We start from the raw sequence: 23767 nt of genomic DNA, 5'->3' as shown, positions 1-23767 counted from the left end.
GAAAAGAAATGTAATGAAAGAGTGAGCACAGGGCTTTCTTTGCAGCGGCATTCTCTTTCCAGTCTGGTCAGGGTTGCTAAGTTCAGGGCTGCGTTAGACTTCAAAAAATGTCTGAAAGTAGCCGGCCATAGAGATGCATGCCTTTAGCCCTTACCACTCAGGAGGCAGAGACAGACAGGCGAGTCTCTGAGTTCGAGTGTGTTCCAGGAAAGGAAGGGCTACACAGAGAAATCCTACTTCTAGAAAAACAAAAATTAAAATGTTTGAAAGTATTCTAATTCACTCCACAACATATCATAGCACAGCTACTGCTTAAGGCAAAGCTGTATTGGGGAGGCTTCTGTAGAGAAACCGGGGCTTACTTCCCAGACTACACGTGGTGTAATGAACTCACTAAAGGGGGCGGGGCGGGGCGTGGTTCCACGGTTCTATTTTTAAAGTGTTTATAAGCCCATCCTTTATTGCCAAAGACATCAGGAAAGGGAGAGACAAAACTCACGCAGCAGGTCGAGGCAACCTCTGTGCTAAACTGGGTTGCCACAAAGAAACTAAAGAGTAGCAGTACTTTAGTTTCAACCCAGACCCGCATGCTAGTCTCTCTCACCAGTGCTAAAATCCACGGAGTTAAGCCGCAGAACAGCCGGGTGCAGGCGGTTTGGTTGGTGCGGACTATGCTTGCTCGCTCTCTGTGAGAACCGAAAGGTCAAGTCATCCAAAAGGGGGACTAAGAGGGATTCCTGTAACCACCAAAGTGATGCCCAGCCTCTCTCAAGTCACAGCACTCACGTAGAGCTCTCGCGTTTACAGAAATTGCAGGTGGCTTTCTTCTCCAGGGAAATTTAGTCTTGTTTGTATGACCCTTAAGGCTCCATAACGCGGGCACTATTCCTCATCCAAACTTTCTGTCCTACCTCTACCAACAGTTTCTTAGGATGTTCTTGAAAGGGCAATTCACTGTCCTCAGAAGAGTTGTGGAGAGATGGACTTAAGGGGCGTTTTGAACTTGATGAGGGCGGATGAGCCTGGGGACTGCAAAGAACAGAACGTGCAACTCAGTCATAGGGGCGCTGGCTTCATAGCTCAGCCTGGGTTCACCAAGTCCCTTATGGTGGGATGGAGATTATGCCAATGTGACCTTTCCTTTTGTTCTCTGGGATCTTGCAAAGTACTCAGCTTCTAGTAGGTTGTTGATGCTTGGGCCTTTGGAGGGAGGAGCAGGATAAGCAGGGGTGGACCACTGGAGTTCCTGGTGGTGCTTTTCTTCTAGAACTGTCTTTGGACCTCACCTTTAGTAAACTTTCGAACAAAGGAGCAAACCCCTAGGGGCCAGAGGGATCCTAGCAGGCAAGTCTTACAGTGGAGCGATGTCACGACAAAGATCAAAACTAGTTGTGCTGGCAAATAACAGCTCAGACGACTTTCACCGAAACATTAAAACCCAGCTGGGAGTCGTAGTAAACTGCCACTAGACTCTCCACTGGTCCGCTGTAATTTAACTGAATCGGGGTAGTCCGGTCCTGGCTACTGGCAATCAGTTCGCTACCTCACAAGCCTCCTGCAGCGACTGTGAGAGCGACTCCGGGCGGGTCCTGGGGGTTGGGGGTAGGGGGAAGGACGCGCTCTGTCCGCAGATTTGGGGCCGAAGTCCCGGGCAGGGTGGGTCCGCACGGTCGCTCCGCCCGGTCCCGCCCCCATCTCCACCCCACTCCCCCGGGCCAGAGGGTGGGAGGACGGAATTTCCCAGCGCGGGGGCTTTCGCGTACCCGGCTAGCCGGCAGGCCCTTTCTGTTTACGGAGAGAAAGGGGAAATGGAAAAGGCGGGGAGGAGGCTGGCGTCTGCTGCGCCGCCCCGAGGCCAGTTCAGACGCCGGGAGTCAGGGGCCCGCAGCGCACGGGTGCCCCAGCGGCCGATCGCCCGCTTTCAGGCGACCGCCGCCCGCCCTCTGGGACGCCAGCACGCCTGGTTCCCGCAGGCAAGCCACCCACTGCCTACTGAGCCCGGTTTCCGGACGGGCACGCGGGACACTAGGTAACAGGGATTTGGGTGCTTTGGGTGTGTTTCGGGGGCGCCCACTCTGAAACGGAGCGTGCCTGCCACCAGGGGAGCCTCTGGTGGCCTGTTGCACGCAGGTAGAGCTGGAAAGCACCTTGCGCAAGGCCGCGGGAGGTGTGGACAGACTCACGGCTCCTCCCCCTTCCTCCTTCTTCCCGGATCCCGGGTGACCAGTCAGTGCCGTCCTGGGCTGTGTCGGGGGTAGTGAGGACCCGCGCTCACCGCGTCTCCTGCGGGGGACGCTGCCTGGACAGCTGCACTCTGGTTGCTGAGCCTGGGTGAGTGCAACTTGGAGGCTGAAGAACCTCGCTACCATCTCTCTGTCGAGGGGCACTTTTACAATATGCAAGCTCCTAAAGGCTCGGTTATTTTAAGGAGCCAGGTGGACCGGGAGGGAGTGTGGGAAAACATATTTGTGTCTAGAATGGGGGTGGTGGTATCGGTTTTTGATTTAGAAAAAAAAAAACTGAGAGGAAAAAAAAGCCAATACTTGCTTAGCATTGTAAGGTTTCCTGCTGAGGCGCCAAACTCTGATGAATTGAGATTAGTGTGTTCTAGTTCTTAAAGAGTTATCCCATAAGTGAATAAGAAGGATAGTTGAGGTGGCTGGAAGTTTGGAACTGGATTTGATTCTGCAGAACTGGAAAACATCTTTCTGGGACTTTTTCAGAAGAAATATATATTAAGAAGTGTGTCCCGAGGAGTAATGGGTTGTTTCAGTGGGGGAAAATCCTTTTTAAAAATGGGAAGTAGCACAAGGTATCACTCGGCATTGCCAAGCAAAATACCAAGACTGTATAGTCTGCAGTGACTTGCCGGGAAGGTTTGATTTTGTGGATGGAAGAGCTGAGAGCCTTACATTCCAGTTTTTTGATTTTTACAGCTGCTTTCTGAAATAATTCTAAGTTGATTTCTATTTAATGTTTTGAAGTTTCATAACCTAGCCCTTGACTGCATTTGCCACAGCTGTCTCTAACGTGTTGTCCTAACTCTCCGTTCTGCTAGGAGGTAGGGATTTTATACGAGGCTTCTTATCCTGACTCTAGGAGCAGTTGCTTGAGGCAGAGCATGTTTGTCACTAAACTGAAATGCCTTCACCATGCATAGAAAAGGGGCTCTGGCTCAGAGATCCTTAGCACTGTGGTCTACTTAGTTGAGGCAGGAGGGTGCAGGGTCTTTTCATGTTCTAGAGGCTGTTGGGGCATCTGGGTTGCTGGGCAGCAGATCTATGGGACAAGAGCCTCTCAGGAATTGAGCAAGCACTACAGAAGGTCTCAGAGTTAAACACTCCTCCAACTCCTGTCCTCTCTCCTCTCCCTTCTGTCCATGTGTGTATGTGTGTTCATGTTCATGTCCCTGCCCAATATATATATGGTGTGTTATGGTGTGTGTGTGTGTGTGTGTGTGTGTGTGTGTCTGATTTCTTAGGCTTTGAGCAAAGCCTATGAGAAGACACACATTTTGCTCAAGATTTTCTGCAGGATTAAAACCCCAAACTAGTCTTCCTTTCTAAAACTGTGCGGTGACTTGGAACTATTAGTATTCCACCTCCCCGCCCCCTCCCCCCCCCCCCCCGCTTCTTTCATGAGTCACAAACTTTAAGTTAGGTCATTTATTTGATAATACAGTTTGGGAGCCATGAGTCCTCCCTTCACTCAAGGGGGCCCTAAAGTCAGCCACTTTTAACTTCTGTTTTCCTAGTAAGTTCTCCAGTGATAGAAACTGCAACCAATAGACCGTGAAACTGAGCTAGAAGGTTCTCCTATCAGCTTACAGAAGTCACTGTGTAACTTGAAAAGCTGGGGACTTGAATCCCAATCTTCCTCAGATGTGGGAGCTGTCTGAGAAGGCACTGTCTGGACCATTGTCTAGATTTAAGTGTGGTGAAAACAAACATCCATCACTTCATGGGTTTGGGCCCCTGTCACCTTTGTTTCAGCATAAACAGTCTTTAAAGGCTTACCGGGAGAAGTCTGGGGCACAGGCAGACAAACCCCTCTTACAGCTGAGAAAGGAGGCCGGCCACGCGTCTGCTGAGCTAGGTCTGCATCTCCGCACTTGGCATAGCTTTACTTACTACATACCAGGCTAAGTCGGGCACCCTGTACACAGGAGGTTCTTTAACTGGATGGTAGATGCTATTATTAGCTCCACCTTGCAGCTGGGGGAAATCAAGGTACAGAGAGCTTGAGATACTTGCCCAACATGTCATAGGCACTGAGGCTGGTGGTGAAATTTGGCCATAAAGAGGAATATTTGGTGTGACCTGGATGCTAGGTGCTTTCTCAGAAGCAGTTTGTACATCAGAGGCACATGACTTGGTCATGTGTGCAGGTGGCCCCAGGTGGAAGTTTCCAGGATCTTTGAAGTTCCAAGTTGACACAGGTGCATGGCTTTGGCAGAATGAATAGCTTTGTTACTTTGTGTGTGTGTATTGGTGTAATGTCTGCAGCTGTACACGGTCGTGGATACAATTCATGCAGGTGTACATGCATGGTGCTCGTATGTGCTGGTGTATGTGAAGGCTAGAACCATACTCTTTGAAGCAGGTCTTTCACTAAACCTAGAGCTTAGGGTACAGCTGTAGTTGCTAGCCAGTGAGTTCGAGGGAGCCGCCTGTCCCCATACCCCAGCTCTGTGATGCTTGCCAAGCACCTGTGTCTTTAAGAACCTGGAGTATCTTCCAGAGAGGCTATGCTTTCTAGAGCAAGGTGGTTTAAGTCAGTCAGGCTTTGAAATTCTCTTAGATCTCTTAGCTGCTCTTATCTTTTCTTCTTTGTAGTGGATCTGAGTTATCTCAAGACCCCAGGGGAACAGCATCACTTTTTATTACTGTTTGCCTTCTTTTGTCACCTGCATTTCCTAAGTGTGGGACCTGATCTTGTAGGACTGAGATGCCACCCTTGCTAGTGAAGTCAGTTGATCGTCAATGGTGGCCTGCTTCTAGCACATTTAGCTTTCCTAACTTCTTTCTACCACTAAAGTTTCTCCAGGCCAGTTGATCTAGGGATGAACTTAGCTTTCTGGGACCTTCAGGATGCATGCTTTGTGCTATTAAAAATTTCAGGTGTCACGAGAGAACTGTGACTCACAGGTCGAGAGTCGCCTTTCCCATCCCTGTTCATCTTTGGCACAGCTACGGCCCCGGAGCTCTTTCATTTCTTTACACCAGAGTCCCCCACAAATTGAATTTCTCCCTATCCCATTTGCTCCAACCAAACTCCGTTTTACATGCCCTCTTCTCTCTTGAGACTTAGCTTCTTTGCCAAGTTAGTTCCTGGATTTTAGTCAAGTAGTTTTTTCTTTAAAGCCACCGTGATCTTTCTGGGGAACAACAACGGTGCTCAAGGTCGGTAGTTATAAAAAGCAGGTGCCTTGTAAACTGGGGAGACCCCTGGACTGCTCTTTATTGTGTTTGTGTTTAGCGAAAGTTTGTTTGCAGTAGCTGGAGCTGATGCCACAGTGAGTAACTCCCGAGCACTCTGCATCTCAGGTTTCCCCCTGCAAAGTGAGCTGGGCTAAAGATTATCTAAGGTCCCATTGAACTTGGCACTGCCCATTTGAATTCGCACATGCTAGTAAAGAAGAGTCCTCATTATGGACAGGGGCACAGAGCAGCAGATCCCCAGGCCCTGTGATCTCTAGTTCAAGCACATTATAGTGAAAGAAGTATTTGCGCTTTTTGTTTTGTTTTTTAGACGCCCCAGCAGGCACCACAGTGATGGAGTACATGAGCACTGGAAGTGACGAGAAAGAAGAAATCGATTTATTAATTAAGCATTTAAATGTGTCGGAAGTCATAGACATAATGGAAAACCTTTACACGAGTGAAGATCCTGCAGTGTACGAGCCCAGTCTGATGACCATGTGTCCCGACAGTAATCAAAACAAAGAGTGCTCAGAGTCGCTGCTTCGGAGTGGCCCCGAGGTGCCCTGGCTGTCATCTGTCAGATACGGGACGGTGGAGGATCTCCTTGCATTTGCAAACCATATATCTAACACCGCAAAGCATTTTTATGGACACCGACCGCAAGAATCTGGAATTTTATTAAATATGGTATGTTTCTTCTGACCCGTCAAGTGCTGTGTGTTCAGCTTTATTGGTATGGCTTCATGGAACGCAGAGTGCCATTGGAGGGGCTTAGATTGGCTGCCAGAATGTAATTATTGGTGAGAATCACCTCTGTGTTAAAAACGAGAAGGGAATCTTCACACAAGCTGCACTTCAGAAATCTATAATTTAATAGTAATTCTGTGATGAAGCGATTATGAATATACTTTGTTTTTTCAGGGGTAGGGCATGCTAGGTCAGTACTGCACCCCTGAACTACACCCCCAGCCCTCACAGATGTATTTGACTCACTCATATCCACCAAAGACAGGGTCTTAATGGGAGTCCACCAGCCAAGAGACAAATAAATGCTGTCTTAATAACGTTGAAAACCGAATTATTTTCTCCTCTTACCACATTTAGCCGAATTCAGTTCCTGCAGAAGTGCAACTTATAGGTAGCAAATATCTGTTTACAGATTCACGAGTGATGGAGTTACTTAGCTATCTCAGGTATGCAAGTAGTCCAGAATATTGTGACAGCTCTTTGTTGTCAGGTGGAGCTTAGGTGCGCCCGGCATTCTGGCAGGTCCTTAGTGGGTTAGAGGTGAACGCGTGGGTGATGGCTAAAAGGTGACTTAATTTTGTAAAAAGGGCAGCTTGCAAAGGAGTAGGTGGTGAGGTGTAAGCGTGGTGTTGATAGAGGCGGCTCTCTTTCCCTTGGTGTGTACCAATGGCAGCATGGCCCGTGCTGGGGAGCTGTTACTGAAGAGCCCGAGTTGGCACAAAGGAAATAATGATAATAACAACAAATAATAATTTTAATTGCCCTACATCCATTTAATGAAAAACAGCACAGTAATTTAGGCCAGCTATGTAGTGAGTTGTTTTGTCACTAGTTAGTTGTGTCTGGCGCAGCACAAAGCAAGCTCACGTGTGGCGTGGGGTGTGACTTCCTTTGGTGTGGATCTGCCACGCTGCACTTCACAGTGAACTGAAAGCGCTGTCTTTATAAATGGGAAGTCCTCATTTGGAGCAGAACGCATACCTGACTTACACAGCCAGAGTGAAACCAGAGGAGTATGCTTCAGAATAATGCCCATGTGGAGAGCGGTGAGCACAGTGCTCATGTTCTCTCTCATTTCCCAACTATTTGGTAGAGACACGCAGAGTCAACTAATCATTCTTGCTTGCAGATGTAGGGAAATTTAGGCGTACTTGTCCTCACTGAAGAGAGATGGACCATGGTCTGTGTACATAAGGGAACACTAGGAAAAGTAGCTTCTAGCTTCTGTGTAGGAGCAGAACCAGAGAGCAAACGCAGAGAGGGCCGGAAACCACAGTCATTAGTAGGAAGTAAAAACTTGGTCAGCAGAGGCACAAGTTAAGTACTGTTTGTCATTCCTTGCCAAGGAACCTGTGCTTAATAAATGGGCAAATCCAAACTAAAAAGAAAATTTAAGAATCAAAGATACCATAAAGGCAGGGGTCTTAAGAGTCTTTAAAAGCACTCGTATTTTTTTTCAATGGTGAAGAATATAAAATGTAAAGCAAGAAGATATAAAAAGTGGAGTGGTAGGGAGGGAATGGAATATACTCACAGGCATGTGGATCTGGCCCCATTAGGCCTGGGGACTGTGCTTCTGGGGACCGTGTTTGACATTCCTGTCACTGGCATGAAGAATGGAACTCTTCCCAGGGCTGGTGGTAGTCTGTTACAGCTCTAAGAAGTGATTGCCTATTTGTTGGTCTTCAGTCAGAGCCAGTCTTGCTTTTAATATCATTGATTCTGGCATGGTGCTTTCTGTGGACCCATCCATCCCATAGTCAAGACCTTTCCCTACTCATCCTCCAACTACAGGCTTGGCACAGTTGCATACTTTGGGCTAGCTTTGTTATTCTCTCTCTCTGCATTAGAGAATTAGCTGCCGCCTAGATTAGGTCCTTGGTAAAATGTATCCGATAAAGCTTCCTACATAGGGTAGAATCCTTTATGCAAATATTCATTTGTTCATTGCTAGACATAGCTGGGACAGCCACAGTGTATCAGGCTTTTCCAGGTGCTAGTTTATGTCCCGGGGAACGCAATGCCTGGTGTGTGAACAGGTAACACAGATAGCACTGTGTGCTCAGCCACAATGTGTCTACACTCTGACAGCCTTGGGGATGCTTAGACAAGATCTTTCACATCCATGAGTGTGAAGAAGGGAGGGGAAGAGGAGGATGTCGGCACAGACTTCCAAGAAGACTTGGTGCCTTTGCCAGGCTGTAAACATCAAGTTGTAGTCAGCTCAATGAACTGAAGGTTGTTTCAGGTGGAGACCGCATGTATGAAGGGTCAGAAGCATAGAGACCTGTGTGTTCAAGCAGCCAACACCCACGGTGCTGCAAAGTTAATTAGGAAGGGTGGAGAACTACAGATCAAAACAATATCACAAAGCGTGGGTATGTTGGATGGGTTCTCCCTGGGTGTATATTTATATGTGTGCTCTTTCCCTTAAAATAATATATGTTAAAGATTGCACTAGTGTCCAACAAAATCCAAGGAAACAGCACCAGGAGACCAACCTAGGAACTGCTTTATGTCAGTGCAGTTATTTATAACCAGTCCATATTGATCTGGGTAGAATTACTGATATTGGGTAGAGTCCCCAAGCAGTCTACTCTGGGGGTTGTATGTGGATCTGAACCCCCCCACTCCCAGCCTGGATTCATTCACCACACATCCTGCTGGGACATTTGGAGTAATAATCCTCAGGGCTTAATCATGGAGTCAGAGCTCTCAGAGTGAAGAGTCCAGCCTTCTACCTGATGTTTGAAGCAGGCAGTTTATAATACTGGGTAGAATAGTCTGGTTTCTTCCTCCAGACCTATTAGAAAGAGCCATCACTTACTGCGTCCAGTGCCTCATTTGTCAAGGTCTGATCATAAGAAAGTTTCTTCTTATATACAACCAAATCCATCTCTAACTGCCTCTCACCTTAGAGTCTCCTCTTTGTCCCACTCCCACCCAGCAAGTCTATATGATGAGTAGCGGTGATAGCTGGAGTTCTGAATTAAGAACTTGGTATGTTGTTTGCCTTTGAAAAGGAAATTCTTACTACTACCTTGTCACCAGGAAGGTAGGAGAGACATAGCTTTGTCTTTGTTTTTAGATCGTCTGCTTCCATGCATGCAGCTGAAGACCACTTGTACTTCATAGGAACCAAGTCACACAGCTCACTCAATAAATACCTAAGTACTGGCCCTTATCATTTAGTACAGATAACAGCAATTTGGATGAGGGACTAGAAAGCTTATGTCTAGTGTGTGCCCTTGAAAACGACTTTGGTAAGTTGGAGGATTGGCAGAAATAAACAGCAAGGTTCTACAAGATTGTTTAGAGGGGACCCCAGAAAGGAGAAAATTAAAGATAAAAATGCATGTCAAACTCAAACAGGGAAGACCTGGTGTTAGGGGGAGAGCCAGGACTCTAAACTGCACACTGCCTGTGACTTGGGTCTCATCCGGCGAGTTCAGGAGGCTTTGAAGAACTGAGTCTGCACCCAGCATGGCTATAATTATAGCCTTCTGGAACCCCGGGGGCTCTTACACAAAGCTCTGGCTTTGGAGTCGTGCGGACCTGAGTGCAAATCCTAATTCTGGCACTGATTGGAGTTGCTTCACCCCTGGAAGCCAGCCTCAGCTGTGACATGGGATAAAAATAGAACCTAGCTCAGGATGGCTGCGGACTTTAATGAGAGAATGCAAAACAGCAGCACCACACCTGGTCCCTAATTAGTTGTGTGTGGCAGCTGTCCCTTCCCTCTGTCCCCTTGCATAGAATAAGGGGGTGGAGCTGGGTCATAGCACACTTAGTTGGTGAACATGGGTCAAACCCTGCGATGGTTAGCTAGAGTTCTGTGAATGGCAAGAAGGGGACCCAAAGCCAGTGCTGCCAGGGGCCTGGCTCTGTCTAAATATGGAAGAGACCACCATCACAATATCCTCAGCATCCTGCAAAGTAAGGTCTCCAGTGACAAGAAGCAACACTATTTGGAGAGGTAGTCATCATATTTTAAATGAGACAAGACCATGGTTTCTGTTTACTTCCTGTAGGGACCCGTATGGGGTCCCTCTCAGCAAAAGTACCCTGTAAATATTTAAGATTTAGATTTAGTGATATTCGTGTTTCCAAGTACTGGGTTATTCTTCACATCCTTTCCCGAGGAACGGTAAGCGTTTGTTTGAGGACTGTAGAGCTATTTAGCAATGATGGAGGCTGAGCAGTCCTTTGGTCAATAGGTCCTTGGCTGTGATTAGAAGCCTAGATGCACCTGCAGTAGGATTGAGTGCTTCTTCTCCTATGGGATAGGCTTAGGGGTTCCATAGTCTCTTCAGCTCATGAGGTAACTCAATACTGTTTCAATCAGAAGTCCTGGTTTATTATCTCAGGCCACAATTTCACTAATCACACCAAGGAAACAGCTGGCATCTGGGGAGACTGTCCATTAGAACACTTCAGACATTTTTTTTAAAGCCTGTGTTCCAGGCCTTGTTTCCCAGGGACTATCATTTTATTTAAATTGTGATATTCACTTTCTATTTATTTATTTGTTTGTTATTGTTTTTGAGACAGGCTTGCTAGGTAGCCCTGGCTGGCCTGGCCCTCCCCAGTACTGGTATTTCTGTAGTGTCCACCATAGTGGGCTTCAGTGGCCATCCTCCGATCCCACATTGCTCTAAGGATATAGCTCTTGATGTTTGAGATGACTGGTTTTGGTTTTGTTCTTTGTGTTGAAGTGTGTGTTGTTTGTTGTTTGGTTTTGTTGTGCTGAGTGTCAGTTCCAGGACCTTGTGCACACTAGGCCTGTGTCCTACCACCGAGCCACACTCCCGGCCCTGAAACCCCTCATTCTGAAAGACCTGATATAAAGGTTTTCTTGTCCATGAACCCTCAGAAGTCTGGACCCGCCTCTCTCTGCTTATGGCTGCCTCCTCTGTGCCAAGCATCCCAGGGCGCACAATAGGCACACTGTAAAATGGAGTGAGGAAGCCAAAGAGAGACAACTCTGCCCTTCCTTGTTTATGTAGCATTGTTGACTCATGCCTCTGGCATCGCACACTGGTCCCACGATCCTCCCTGAGCCTCAGGTAATTTCCACACGCGTTCTCTGTGCATCACGCATGAGTAATAGCTGTGCAGACGAACAGGTTAGTGCATTTTAATAGAAACAAGTCAACCTCCTTATTTCCAGTCTTTGGGTCACTGTCATCAGACTCCCTAGATAAATAAGTTTGCAGCTTCTCTTTGGCTCAACTATTCATCAAGCGTTTGGAAATATGAGCAGGTTGGACCAGGAACTTGTGTCTGTTATAAGCTTTCTCTGTCTTGTTCAAATTCTAAATATAGCTGGTAATGTCAGAATGACGCACAGCACCACTGCACGGCACGGAGTGCTTCTAACAACAGCCTCTCTGGAGTGGGCTTCACCTCAGCCTCTGTCTCCTCGCAGGTCATCAGCCCCCAGAATGGACGCTACCAGATCGACTCTGATGTTCTCCTTGTCCCTTGGAAGCTGACGTACCGGAACATCGGCTCTGGTTTCATTCCTCGGGGGGCCTTTGGAAAAGTGTACTTAGCCCAAGACATGAAGACCAAGAAAAGAATGGCATGCAAACTGGTGTGTACATCCACACTGTGTGTCTGACTTCCTGGCTTTGGGTTATTTACCATGACCCAAGATTCTACCCTTACCTCGTTTTGCTTAAGTTTCTTGTCTCAAAGTGTCTGTAATTTCTGGAGTGGCTGGTGGCCTGGGGCCATTCAGTTCCTATATCTCTACTTAGGTGACTTGGAGCTTATAATCTAATTAAAAAATGGTTTGAAGTGTTTAGCTTAGGTAATACCTTGTCCCATAGATGGGAGTTGGGGGAGCTCACCTGAGATGGAAGAGCAGATCTGTGTGTAGCTTCTGCCCCCTGGGGAGGGGTCCATAGCAGGCAACAGAACCGAGGAAAACTGGATCTGGTTTCTGAGTCAATTCGTACAACAGCTGAAAGGTCCCCGTCTCTTATTAAGCAATGACTGTTTAACATCAATGTATTGCTGCTTCATAAGACCATGCACATCCGGAGTGACCCAGTAACTCCTCTGCTTAGTGACACCCACCAGAGAGGTGTGTGCATGTGCGTGACTGTTCTCTCTGTTCATCTCAGCACGTTTGCTGAGGTGGCATTCTGGGAACTTCCCAGATACTGATAGATGGAGATGTATGCCCTGGAACACTAGACCACAAAGAGAACAAATGGTTCACAGCGAAAGCAGCGTGGCTGGGTCTCAGAACCCTTGAGTTCAAACAGTCAGACACAAAATAAGATCTATTGTATGAGGTCCCATTCATATGAAGTACAAAAACAGGACCCCAAATCTGTTAACTAGATGCTTTGATCATGGGTACCCTTGCAGCATAGTGACTGAAAGAGTCGGGAGGTTCCTGGGGGAGCCTGGTCCTCTGATTTCAGTTGGGAATCACAGTTGTAGGCCCAGTGGACAGTCCACTGCGTTTGACACCATTTTACAGTGTGAAGACATTAAATATCACTTTTTACTCTTTTGTGGTGCTTGGGATCAAACCCAGAACCTCACTTATCCTGGGCAAGTGTTCTTCCACTGGTTATATCCCCAGCCTGAGGGTGGTGTTTACTCTTGAGTTAGCAAAAAAGTAGAGTAGAAAATAGTTGCCGGATCCCATGTTTCAGTCTCTTGTAATAACCGCCAAAAAACCCCAACAATCTGTTGTCTTTCATTTATTTTTTCATTATAGTTCACTAGATAAGTCTTTAATTCCAGCACTTGGAAGGCAGAGGCAGGCGGATGTCTATAAATTCCAGGACAACCTGGTCTACATAGCGAGTTCCAGGCCAGCCAGGGCTACATAATGAAACTCCCACCTCAAAAAAAAAAAGTTTGACTAGATAATCTTTTATTAAAGAAAAATAAGACTTATAAGAAGCTTTTTGAAACGTCTATCTAGAGCGACCCTTCCAAACTGTAAACTACCTAGAGATTTTTTATAAAACTTGGAGGCTCAGTGGCCTGTTTTTCAAATTTGCTACAAAAGCCTGGGAAAATGGCTTTGTGGGTTTGTTGTCCTTTTAGTGTTTGTTATACCTAAATATTTAAGGAGAGTATTTTTCTTAAGAAAATCAAATATATCATTACAAATCCCAGACAGGCTCAAAAGGATGGGGGCTCATGGGTGGGGTCCCCTCCCTTCATATGACCACTGTTAGGAGCTGATTTTCCAGGTGTATGCATATTATCACCTTTAGAATAACATCTGAACTTCTACAATTTGCCTTCTGCCCAGCACAGTATTTGGAGCTGTTTTAAGTGTCTCTCTGCTCCAGGAACGCTACCCTATCACAGCTCTTGTGGGCGAGGACGGAGTTTTCATGGGATGTGGGGATGGGTAGGCACTTACCTTAAAGGAACTAGCAATTTCATATTAACACACAATCAGGTGAAATATTTAAAAAGGCCACAGTGTTCTGGGGCCATGGAGATGGTGTGAATTTGTCACAGGACATTCTCTTAGGTCATTTGGTATTTTTAAACTTTGTTTGGATTCCTAAACTCTAAATGAAATGAGTTTTTTTCCCATACCTAGTTTTTTATGTTTAAAAATTTATATCTAAAGATGACATAATATAGGAGCAGGTCTGTGGTAAACATGTTTTGATATCACACTGCCCGGTCTTACACTTACATGTCTAAGTGTCCTTGTGTTAGTTTGGCTTTTGTTTTGTGGGTTGATCTGTGTGGTCTGGTTATTGTTTGTTTTATCATCTTGAGGTTGTTTAGACTCTCGCCCATGTTTTGTGTTGCTAGATCCCTGTGGATCAGTTTAAGCCATCGGATGTGGAGATCCAGGCCTGCTTCCGGCATGAGAACATTGCTGAATTGTATGGTGCCATCTTATGGGGTGATACTGTTCATCTCTTCATGGAAGCAGGCGAGGGGGGCTCTGTTCTGGAAAAGCTGGAGAGCTGTGGGCCCATGAGAGAATTTGAAATTATTTGGGTGACCAAGCACGTTCTCAAGGGACTCGATTTCCTGCACTCCAAGAAAGTGATCCACCATGATATTAAACGTGAGTGGTGGGGTAATGGGACTCACCAGATTGGAGACACTCAATGGCAGGCGGGCAGCTCCCTGCCAATACAGCTCATTTTCCTTTTCTGTGTTCCTGAAGGAGCTGATAGAATGAAGACCGGTCACTAAAAATGTCAGCAGTTGGAAGGGAGGGTGATGACAGAGCAGCGGTGCCAGGATTGTGACCACACATCTGTGGCGCATGCTGCCTCTGCCCTTGTATACTGCTTTAAAAACACTCATGCAGGACTTAGGGTGTGGCCCAGTGGTGGAATCCCTGCTTAGTGCACACAAGGCCCTGGGTTTGATCCCCACCACACACACACACACACACACACACACATATCATACACATACACCATACACATACATACATCACACAACACACCACACACATTCACACGCGCGCACACACACACACACCATACACATATATACATCACACAACACGCACACACATCACACACATCCACACACACACGCACACACACTACAGGAGGACGGAAAATGGGAGGGAGATTACTTAATGCAAACACGTAGTCATATATTTTTGAGTAAAAAATATCTTCTCTTTAAAAAAAAATATCAACCTCTTTAAAAAAAATTGCTAGAACTCAGGTATGATATAGAAGTAAAACAAACTCATTATAAATCTTTAATACCTACTGAGAAGCACAACTTAAACCAGAAAAAAAATCCTTAACTTTTTATAAACAACAGTGACTTGATAGCAGCCGCCTGCGTCTTAGAAGCGAAGCCAAGCCTCGAGCTTTACTGGTGGCTGTACTCTTCTTGGCCCACGCTGGGTGGGTTCTTGACAGCCTCCAGGAATCCTCACCTGGCCTCTCAGCAGTGCGGTGCTTGTGGGTGCGCTATGCCTGTGTCGCTATTAGAAGCATTGCACTCTGCTCTGATTGGACCTCATTGTTCTAGATGGTGTTTTCATCTTGTGTTGGGATGTATTAACTCACATTAAAAACCCTTCTCGTTGCAGCCAGTAATATCGTATTCATGTCTACAAAAGCTGTTTTGGTAGATTTTGGCCTAAGTGTTCAAATGACTGAAGATGTCTATCTTCCCAAGGATCTCCGAGGAACAGAGGTAATTGGATTGGTGTGAAAATTGTTGTTATCTTGTTAAGAATAAAATGATATTATAGAAATGCTGCAGCAAAGAACAAAGTAGGGGTAAAATGACAACATTAAATCATTGTCACCAGAGCAAATTCATGTTACCGTTTACCCTTTTCCTCTACTGTTCATATGATAAGATTTCACATATATGATAATATTTATAGACATTTTCTATTACTATGTTTATCTACACAACACAAGGCCCTTACAGACAGTCCCGTGCTGGAATGGAGGACCAGTTGAGCATCCCTAATCTTAAAGTTTAGAGAACTATGCAGGAGCTGGAGAGGGTTGAATAAGACACTTGTTGCACAAACCTGAGGACACGAGTTCAGATCCTGAGAACCCACATAAAGCCAAGTGTAGTGATCCTGTACAACTGTGGTTACGTGGGAGACAGACATGCATTTTCCCAATAGCTCACAAATAGCCTGGAATACACAACAGTAAATAAGAGATCCTGGCTCAAGGTAGGAAGTGTTCAAAATGCAGTGTCATAAACACACACATGTACACATGCATACACACACACACCATAGGAATGCACACACCAGACAGATGGAAAGACACACAAAAGATTTTATAAAAACCCACATATGTATGCTAGTATTTCAAAATACGAACTCCCAAATCTTAGAGATTTTGGTTCTAAGCTTCTCAGACGTGGGATACTCAAATTGTAGATTCTGAATCCATCTTTTAAAACTGTTGCAGAATGATAGTCAAAATAGCTCACTCAGTGCTTTAAATGAACTGTTTCTCCTTAATTGGTGTTGAATACTATTATTGTAGCAGAGGGGTGATTGCTGCTATCCTGTTTTACAATAAGGTAATAAACACGGGGCAATTATAACACAGTGCCTGAAGCTGCACTGTTACACAGATCCCGAACTTGAGTTCTTGGAGAATAAGGATTTAGTTTCGTATTTTATTAATCCTTATTTTTTAAGGATTTGAGCTCTAAATTCTGGGTAACATTTTAGCACAACTAGCATGTTATTAGATGCCAACCTTCTCTGAGTCTTGGTTCAGTTTGTCTCCGCTGTCCTGGCTGTTGCCATGTACTGAGGTCTGACCGCCAAGACCTGTCTGTCTTTCAGCCAGGGATAGTGTCAGACTGAAGTCTTGAGTACAGCACACCTTGTGTGAAGCTATGGTGATAAAATTGAACTAATCTGTGAACTGAAACCAAAACTAGACCTGGAAAGCTCTTCCTGGAGCTAAGTGAACTTCTGGAATTACTTTAGTTAGAACAGACTGGCTTGAAATGCATAATCCCCCTGCCTTAGCCTCCCCAGTGCTGGCTCACACTGGCCCTGTCAACCTCTTTTTAAATTAAAGAATGTTTATGTCCCTTCTTAAGAGTACTTTGCCACAGCAGAAAGTCTGATCAGCTTTAATACGTAGGCCATTGTCTTTAGAAGGCATTTCAGCTCTTTTTGGCACTAGTCAGGAGTTCAGATCCGGGACATTCCACCCTTTTCCCTGGAACCAGTTTGAGAAACAGACTATTTATGGTATCAGAGGAAAAACTACCTTCTGCTTCCTGGCAATGCAGTCAAGTTAGAAATTATGCAATGTTGGAGAAAAGCTTGTATTCCTGGGATTCTCCACCAGGAGGGCTGGGTATAGAGTCACACATCTCAATCATCAATAGGGTTTCTCTCCTTTTGACTTTGGGGTAGCTCAGGCTAGCCTCAAATGCATTGTGTAGCCTAGGCTGGCCTTGCACTCAATGCCCTCTTGGCCCTGCCTCCTGTGTCCTAGGGTTATAGGGCATCTAGCACCCATCCTGCTCCTGGGGAGGAGTAACTGATGAAGTCTTTCCAGCTAATGCTGATTTCTGTGTGTTTGATGTAAAATGGGACTTGGTGTCTGTTCCTCGGTGCTGCATGCTGCCAGCTGTCTCTCTTGTGCTGTCCGCACAGGGCTCACCAACGATAGTTTGATTAGGACCAGTGTGACAATGATGGGGAAGTCCCGATGCAACTTTTCAGCAAGCCTGCTTTACTCCTTATACCAAAGAGCAAATCAGATATTACGACGCAGGCAAGCAGGCAGATTTGCTTTCCGTTGGAGTGCAATTCTGGCTGTTGGGATGTCAATGACTATTTCAGATCTCTGCAGTACAGCTCACAAACACAAACTTCACCCCTGGATCTCTCTCTCTCTTTCTCTCCCTCTCCCTCCCTCTCCCCCTTCATATTCACAGTGTTCTGCTGAAACATGTCATATCTACCCAATGTTAACCTGGCATGTATTTATTTTGTTTTAGCTACATGGCTCAGAGGGGAAAAGTTAGGAAATATAAATAACATACTAGAACTATTTTGCTGTGGTTTTGTTCTTTATTTTTACAGTTCTTACTTTTTCTTCTGGTTCTAGTATTAACTTCTCTAAGTTAACACAGAATGAAGATGTACATACACATGTGTTCATGCAGACACGCCCATGACAGCCCATGACCATCTCTTTTCCACATGTACACATGTGTTCATGCAGACACGCCCATGACAGCCCGTGACAGTCTCTTTTCCACATGTACACATGTGTTCATGCAGACACGCCCATGACAGCCCGTGACCGTCTCTTTTCCACATGTACACATGTGTTCATGCAGACACGCCCATGACAGCCCATGACCGTCTCTTTTCCACGCTATAAAACACAAAGGCCTTGACTCTGACTTCAAGTTCCCCTGCACTTTGCTCATTCTTTAGGGGTGAGGGGGTGCTGTCAGATCTGACCCAAGCCTTCCAGGCAGCCAGCCCAAAGACAGACCTTCTGAGCTGCCTCCTCTGGCTCTTTCGGGGGGTGAGGAGGAAAAAACATTGAACTGGAAGCTCCTGGCTGTGTGCCAGAGGGCTTGGCTTGCACCCAAGCCATCATGCCAGATACTGCCAGCTCCCAAATGTAAGCTGGACGTGCAAGCATGTAGAATTGTGACACACTCACGCATACAGTTTGCTTTGTCCCTACTCTGTATGGGGAGGGAGGCAGACCTCCTCTACTGACAGCAAGTACATAGCATTTCTTTCTGAACTGTGTTTGATTTGATAAGAAACTTCAACAGGAAGTCCATTCTCTTGGCAAGTTGTGGATGCGTAACTCCTTGTTGACCATAGGGTGCAAAATTGGCTATTTAATTTTTTAGCCCTGTGATTGAGATTGTGTTTATTTTTTTAAAAAAGTCGAGAGACACATGCTGTTCTTCGTCTTCAGGGAAAGGGGTGGACACAGAGCTCAGGGTCGCCTCCCCGATGAGGGCAGAAGGAAGCCGCAAGGAAGTGTGTTTTAGGAAGGAGTTGAGCAGGCTAAGATGGGGAAACTGGGCAATTTCCCCAGCTTTTGTAAGCTAATTTGTACTTATTTACTCAGAAATGAATTCTGAGAATGCTAACCCTTCCCTCCTGTTCACATGACAGCACAGAAGCTTTTAAAGCTTAAGAAGGCTATGTATTTTATCTGAGGACTCAGGCTCAGGAGTGTTTCGTGCTTTTGACCTCTCTCCCTCCTTTCTCCTCCCTTTCCCCTTGTCTTCCTTTCCTTTCCCTTCTTTATTTTCTGTTTTCTTTTCTTCCCCCCTCTCCTGTTTCTTCACTTCTTTTTCTTCTTCCATTTGGTTTTGGAATGTGTATGTGTTGTTGCTGTGATATATCCTGAGGATGAGACCCAAACTGAAGAAGCACAGGGTTCGTTAGCCTGAAAGACAGCTAGCAGGGTGTTCTCAGTGTGGCTGTGTTCTCATTGTGCCCTGTCACATGAGGTCATATGTGGAATTTTCCACTTGTGGCATCATCCTACTCAAAAGCTCCCAGTTTTTGGAGCCCTTTGTACCTTCAAATTAGAGCTATTCTGCCTGTAAATTAGGATGCTAACACTTTATGTCTATGCCAGCCCTGACTACAGATTATTGGTGTCTAGGGCTTTCTTTGTTTTCTCTTCCATCTTAAATTTAGAAAAATAAAATTTAGAGAATTGCCCCACTTGCTCAACATTGACTTCTGAAATCAAATGCAAATTATGCTGTATTTTGTTTACTAATTAATTTTTTACAACGCTTTTGTTTCTTATGTTTTTAGACAAGGTCTCAGTCTGTAGTCCAGGCTATCCTGGAGCTTGTGGCAATCTTCTCGCTTCATGCTCAGAACTTAAACACTGTTGCTGGAGCAGGCATTTGGTACTTACTCACTGGGACGCTTCCCTCCTAAGCCATTGATATAAATGCCCTGCAGGATTTTGTCACTTTTTGGCAAATAAATGGGAGAAGTATGTGTGTAAGTTTAAGTCTGAGAAGAATTGGTATTTTGATAGACAGTTGTATATAACTGATAGCATCTACAGAACTCAGAGCAGTGGGAGTCAGCAGCTTCAAAAATCTTGGTGCTTTGAGGTCTCGTCTCTGGGAAAGAGGTGTTCTAGAGGACAGAACACCTCAGGATTATCCTTGGCTTGAGGGAGGCTGCAATAGTATTCCCTTTGAAAGACAGAGCACGCAGCAAATCTCGCAGAAGCAAAGGAGCCAGCTCCTAAAACTGGATGCTTTCCTTGTCTTTTTCAGATCTACATGAGCCCCGAGGTGATTCTGTGCAGGGGCCATTCCACAAAAGCAGACATCTACAGCCTGGGGGCCACGCTCATCCACATGCAGACAGGCACCCCGCCCTGGGTGAAGCGGTACCCGCGCTCGGCCTATCCTTCCTACCTGTACATAGTAAGTGAGAGTCGCTGGGCTGGGTGAGGCCCAGCATCTCAGTAGCACACCGAGGAGATGAGGTGGAGGTAGAATTGTGCCCCACGAGAGGCATTTGTAGTTTCATTGTTAAAATGAAAGTTCGTTTTCATGGAAACAGACTAAAGTGAGAAGTAGCCATGATTCGTATGCTCTCCCATTATACTTCCATGTGATAAAACATACTTAGAAGGACGAGAGTCCTACAGCTCTGTCAGCCAAGGAAGGTGCATGTGTTCTTTAAAATGTCGCTTTTAGTAAAAGAAAATATAATGTTATTGCTTTCTGCTCCCCTCAAATTCCCTTCCCTCTGTCTGATAGCCTGTCCTAGAGTAGGCATGGGAAGGAGGCGGAGGCAGGCATTTCCTTGTTGCTGCAGCCTCCTTTGGACCCCCCACCCTACCCCACGAGAAGCTGTCACTGCTAATTCAAACCCAGCATGTGTTTTTTGCCATATTAAACCAAAGCTGGCTTAAGCACTGCTAGGAAGTTGAAGGGTGTTTGCTAGGGGTCATGCAGTGGCAGGTGGGTCACTCCTCGCTGTTTCAGTGTCTGTCTCTATGCCGTCCATGCTGACAGAGCTGGTTTGTTGGCAGATCCACAAGCAGGCCCCTCCCCTGGAAGACATTGCTGGTGACTGCAGTCCAGGCATGAGGGGACTGATAGAAGCTGCCCTGGAGAGGAACCCCAACCAACGCCCAAGAGCAGCCGACCTACTGAAACATGAAGCCCTGAATCCCTCTCCAGAGGACCAGCCAAGATGTCAGAGTCTGGACTCCGCCCTCTTTGAACGGAAGAGGCTGCTTAGCAGGAAGGAGCTGGAACTTCCTGAGAACATTGCTGGTAGGTCCCTCCCCCTCCCCGCTGTGTGTGTGGGGTGTGCCTGTGTAACTGTGGAGCCACTAGCCCCCCCTCCTCTGTCCACCGACACCTCTGATGTGGGTCATGAAAGCACTTGTGTGTGGAGTGGGGGTGGGGGGTGAAGGCCAGACATGGTGGCACACACTTGTAATCCCAGAACTTGGATAAGGCAGTTTGAAGTTCAAGGTCAGCCTCTACTACTTGAGACCCTGTCTCAAAAGAAAAAGCTGGGTGTGATGGCACAGGCAGGAAGACCAAAGATCAAGACTTGCCTGGGTTACAGTGTGAGTTCAAGGCTACCCTAGGCGGCTTAGTGAGACTGTCTTGAAATAAAATGTGAGAAGATGCTGGGGTTGTGACTTGGAGGCAGAACACTGGGATGCACAAGGCCTGAGTTCCGTTACCTGCAGCACACACAGACACACACACACACACACACACACACACACACAGACACAGACACACACACAGACACACACACACATGGAGAAACCAGGCACATCTTAGAAGATTAAGACAGAAAGATTGCCTAGACAGTAGCACAATGTAGCGACACTTACCTCAAACTGATGCAGAAAGGGGAGTATCATTATTTGAGAAAGTGAGTGGAAGCCGTAGGAAAACCTGCAGTCAACTCACCGATCCCCAAAATTCTAGCCAGTTTCAGGGTGCACGGAGCTAACACAGTCACAGGGTGTTGCCTCTGGTTCACTTTATTTGAATCAGAGGCTATCAGTTGACTTTAGAAACAGATGGAGAGTGACGGCCCTGCCATTGGGAATGTGTGGGGTTCTGGATTATTCGGTGCAGAGAAAACACCAGGTCTGAAGTCACCTTGCATTTTGCAAATCTTCTGCTTGAAATCTGCAAGCCAGCTATGAGTCCTTCCCACCTAGGAGGGTCAGTACACCCCAGAAGCCTAGCTAGGCCTAGAGAAGGCACCTTTTGTTTGGTTTTGATTGAGCTATACATTTTTGTCCGCTCCCCTCCCTTCCCCCTCCCTTTCTATCCTTTCCTGTGACCCCCATGCTCCCAATTTACTCAGGAGATCTTGTCTTTTTCTCCTTTGAGAAGGCACTTTTTTCTTCACTCATGTAGGCCCAAACTCAGAGGTCAAGCCTGGTGTACCTCTTTCTCTTTATACTTGTCTAATTTCTCTGTACCTCGTAGGGGGGAAATGAATGAAAAACATGCCAGAGTTTCTTCCTAATTCCTTTTCTTTGTTGGCTGTTGGGACCCTGTAATCTATGTGAGTGTTCTAAAGGCGTCTGCGACAACCGGCCTGGGCCACTGTCTCTCGAGCCCCACAGGGTTGTTTCTTCGCAGAAGGGACATGTAGTTGTTACGTGCTGGGCTCCCTATCAGTTTTGTCATTGGTTTTTCTCATTGTCTCCATGTTCCTTCCGTAGACTCTTCCTGCACGGGCAGCACCGAGGAGTCTGAGGTGCTCCGGAGGCAGCGTTCCCTCTATATAGACCTCGGAGCGCTGGCCGGCTACTTCAATATTGTCCGGGGGCCACCAACCCTGGAATATGGCTGATGGATGGCCTTGTTGGCAACAACCTACAATAGACATTTCTCTCTTGAATGTTGGCTTGCAGACCTTGCACAGCAACTGTGGAGAGTGAATTTTACCCATTTTTAGGGGGGCACTGAGGCCTCTAGTGACACGTGAATGTCACTGCAATGCCCCCCCCCCCTTTGTGAAGCTACTCTGTCATGTCCCGGGGCCCAAGGTTCTCATTTCTCAGGTGGTGGGACTGGACAGGAGGGATCGGAGAGCTCAGGGAAAGATCGTTTCTGGTGACAATTCCATTCACTGTGCACTTTGCTGGACATGTTAAAAATAGCCATCAGGAGATATTAACCTGAAACTCCTAGTTTGGGTTCTTATTTAAGCATGGGATCTTCATTTAACCCAGAAGACCTGTTCTGTGTATATATTGGTGTGTATTCTGTGGTAACTCTGTGAGCCTTGGTGGGCAGACTCATTGTATTTAGGGTGACTAGAGAAGCTGTAAGGTTGCAGCAATACACTGAGCTAGTGTCTTACAAATGCCGACACCCTCAGAGCCACCTGACGGCAGGCCACTAGTGACAGTTTCTGTTATGTTCCTATGGAAACACTGTATACTGTACATGCTATGCTTAAAATATTTAAAACACGATGTTTTTGAATGTGGGTAGAACTATGTAAACCACATAATTTCTGTACATCCCAAAGGATGAGAAGTGTGACCTTCAAGAAAGTGAAAACTTTTGTAAATTCTTGGTGATGCTACATTTATAATTCATGAGCCTATTTTCTTTAAATTGTTTCTATATTAAAATAGCATACTGTGTATGTTTTATTCTAAATTTCTCCATGAATCTTTTATATATATATATGTGTGTATATATATGTATATTTTAACATTGTAAAGTGTTCTTATTTAAAGTATATTTTTACATTATGCAAATGAAACTCAACATTTTAGTCCAATGTGACTGATCAAATAAATTGGACAAACTGAGTATTTTGTCTTAATTTTTGAAGAGAGCATGCTTCTCAGATGAGTCACAGGGTTGGGATAGATTTTGGAGGGAATGGTGCATCTCAGGCTGCCCCCCCTGCTTCTGCGGGGCTGCCTTTGTAACATACAATGAGGTTTACATTCTTCTGAAGGAAGCTGAAGCATTTCGAGGTTGTCTGTTTTTCACAAGAACACAGAGCAGCTAAGAGGTGAGAATGGTGTTGAAGACCAAACCTTTCTGAATTCAAAACTCAGGCCCATTTTTAGTCTGCTACTTGGGGAGTAATC

General features: G+C 46.0%; 1 protein-coding gene across 2 annotated transcripts; it reads left to right on the top strand.

Moving 5' to 3' along the window:
- Positions 1-1720: 1720 nt before the first annotated feature.
- Positions 1721-23425, top strand: Map3k8 (mitogen-activated protein kinase kinase kinase 8). Of its 2 annotated transcripts, none has more exons than XM_041641594.1 (8): positions 1721-2029; positions 5752-6110; positions 11599-11766; positions 13977-14238; positions 15235-15341; positions 19935-20087; positions 20702-20948; positions 22376-23425. In XM_041641594.1, exons 2-8 carry the CDS (start codon positions 5775-5777, stop codon positions 22504-22506), a joined length of 1404 nt encoding a protein of 467 aa, XP_041497528.1. In that variant the 5' UTR covers positions 1721-2029; positions 5752-5774; the 3' UTR covers positions 22507-23425. The 2 variants fall into 2 exon arrangements, with proteins under 2 accessions (XP_041497528.1, XP_041497527.1); XM_041641593.1 differs by lacking the exon at positions 1721-2029 and adding an exon at positions 2064-2331.
- The last annotated feature ends 342 nt before the right edge of the window (positions 23426-23767 follow it).

This window comes from Microtus oregoni, unplaced genomic scaffold (genome assembly GCF_018167655.1).
Source record: "Microtus oregoni isolate MIOR12 unplaced genomic scaffold, Mior012 000070F_ref0000104, whole genome shotgun sequence".
In the NCBI taxonomy this organism is placed as follows: domain Eukaryota; kingdom Metazoa; phylum Chordata; class Mammalia; order Rodentia; family Cricetidae; genus Microtus; species Microtus oregoni.
Note: the sequence above shows the minus strand (reverse complement) of the source record. Positions and strands in the feature narration are given on the sequence as shown.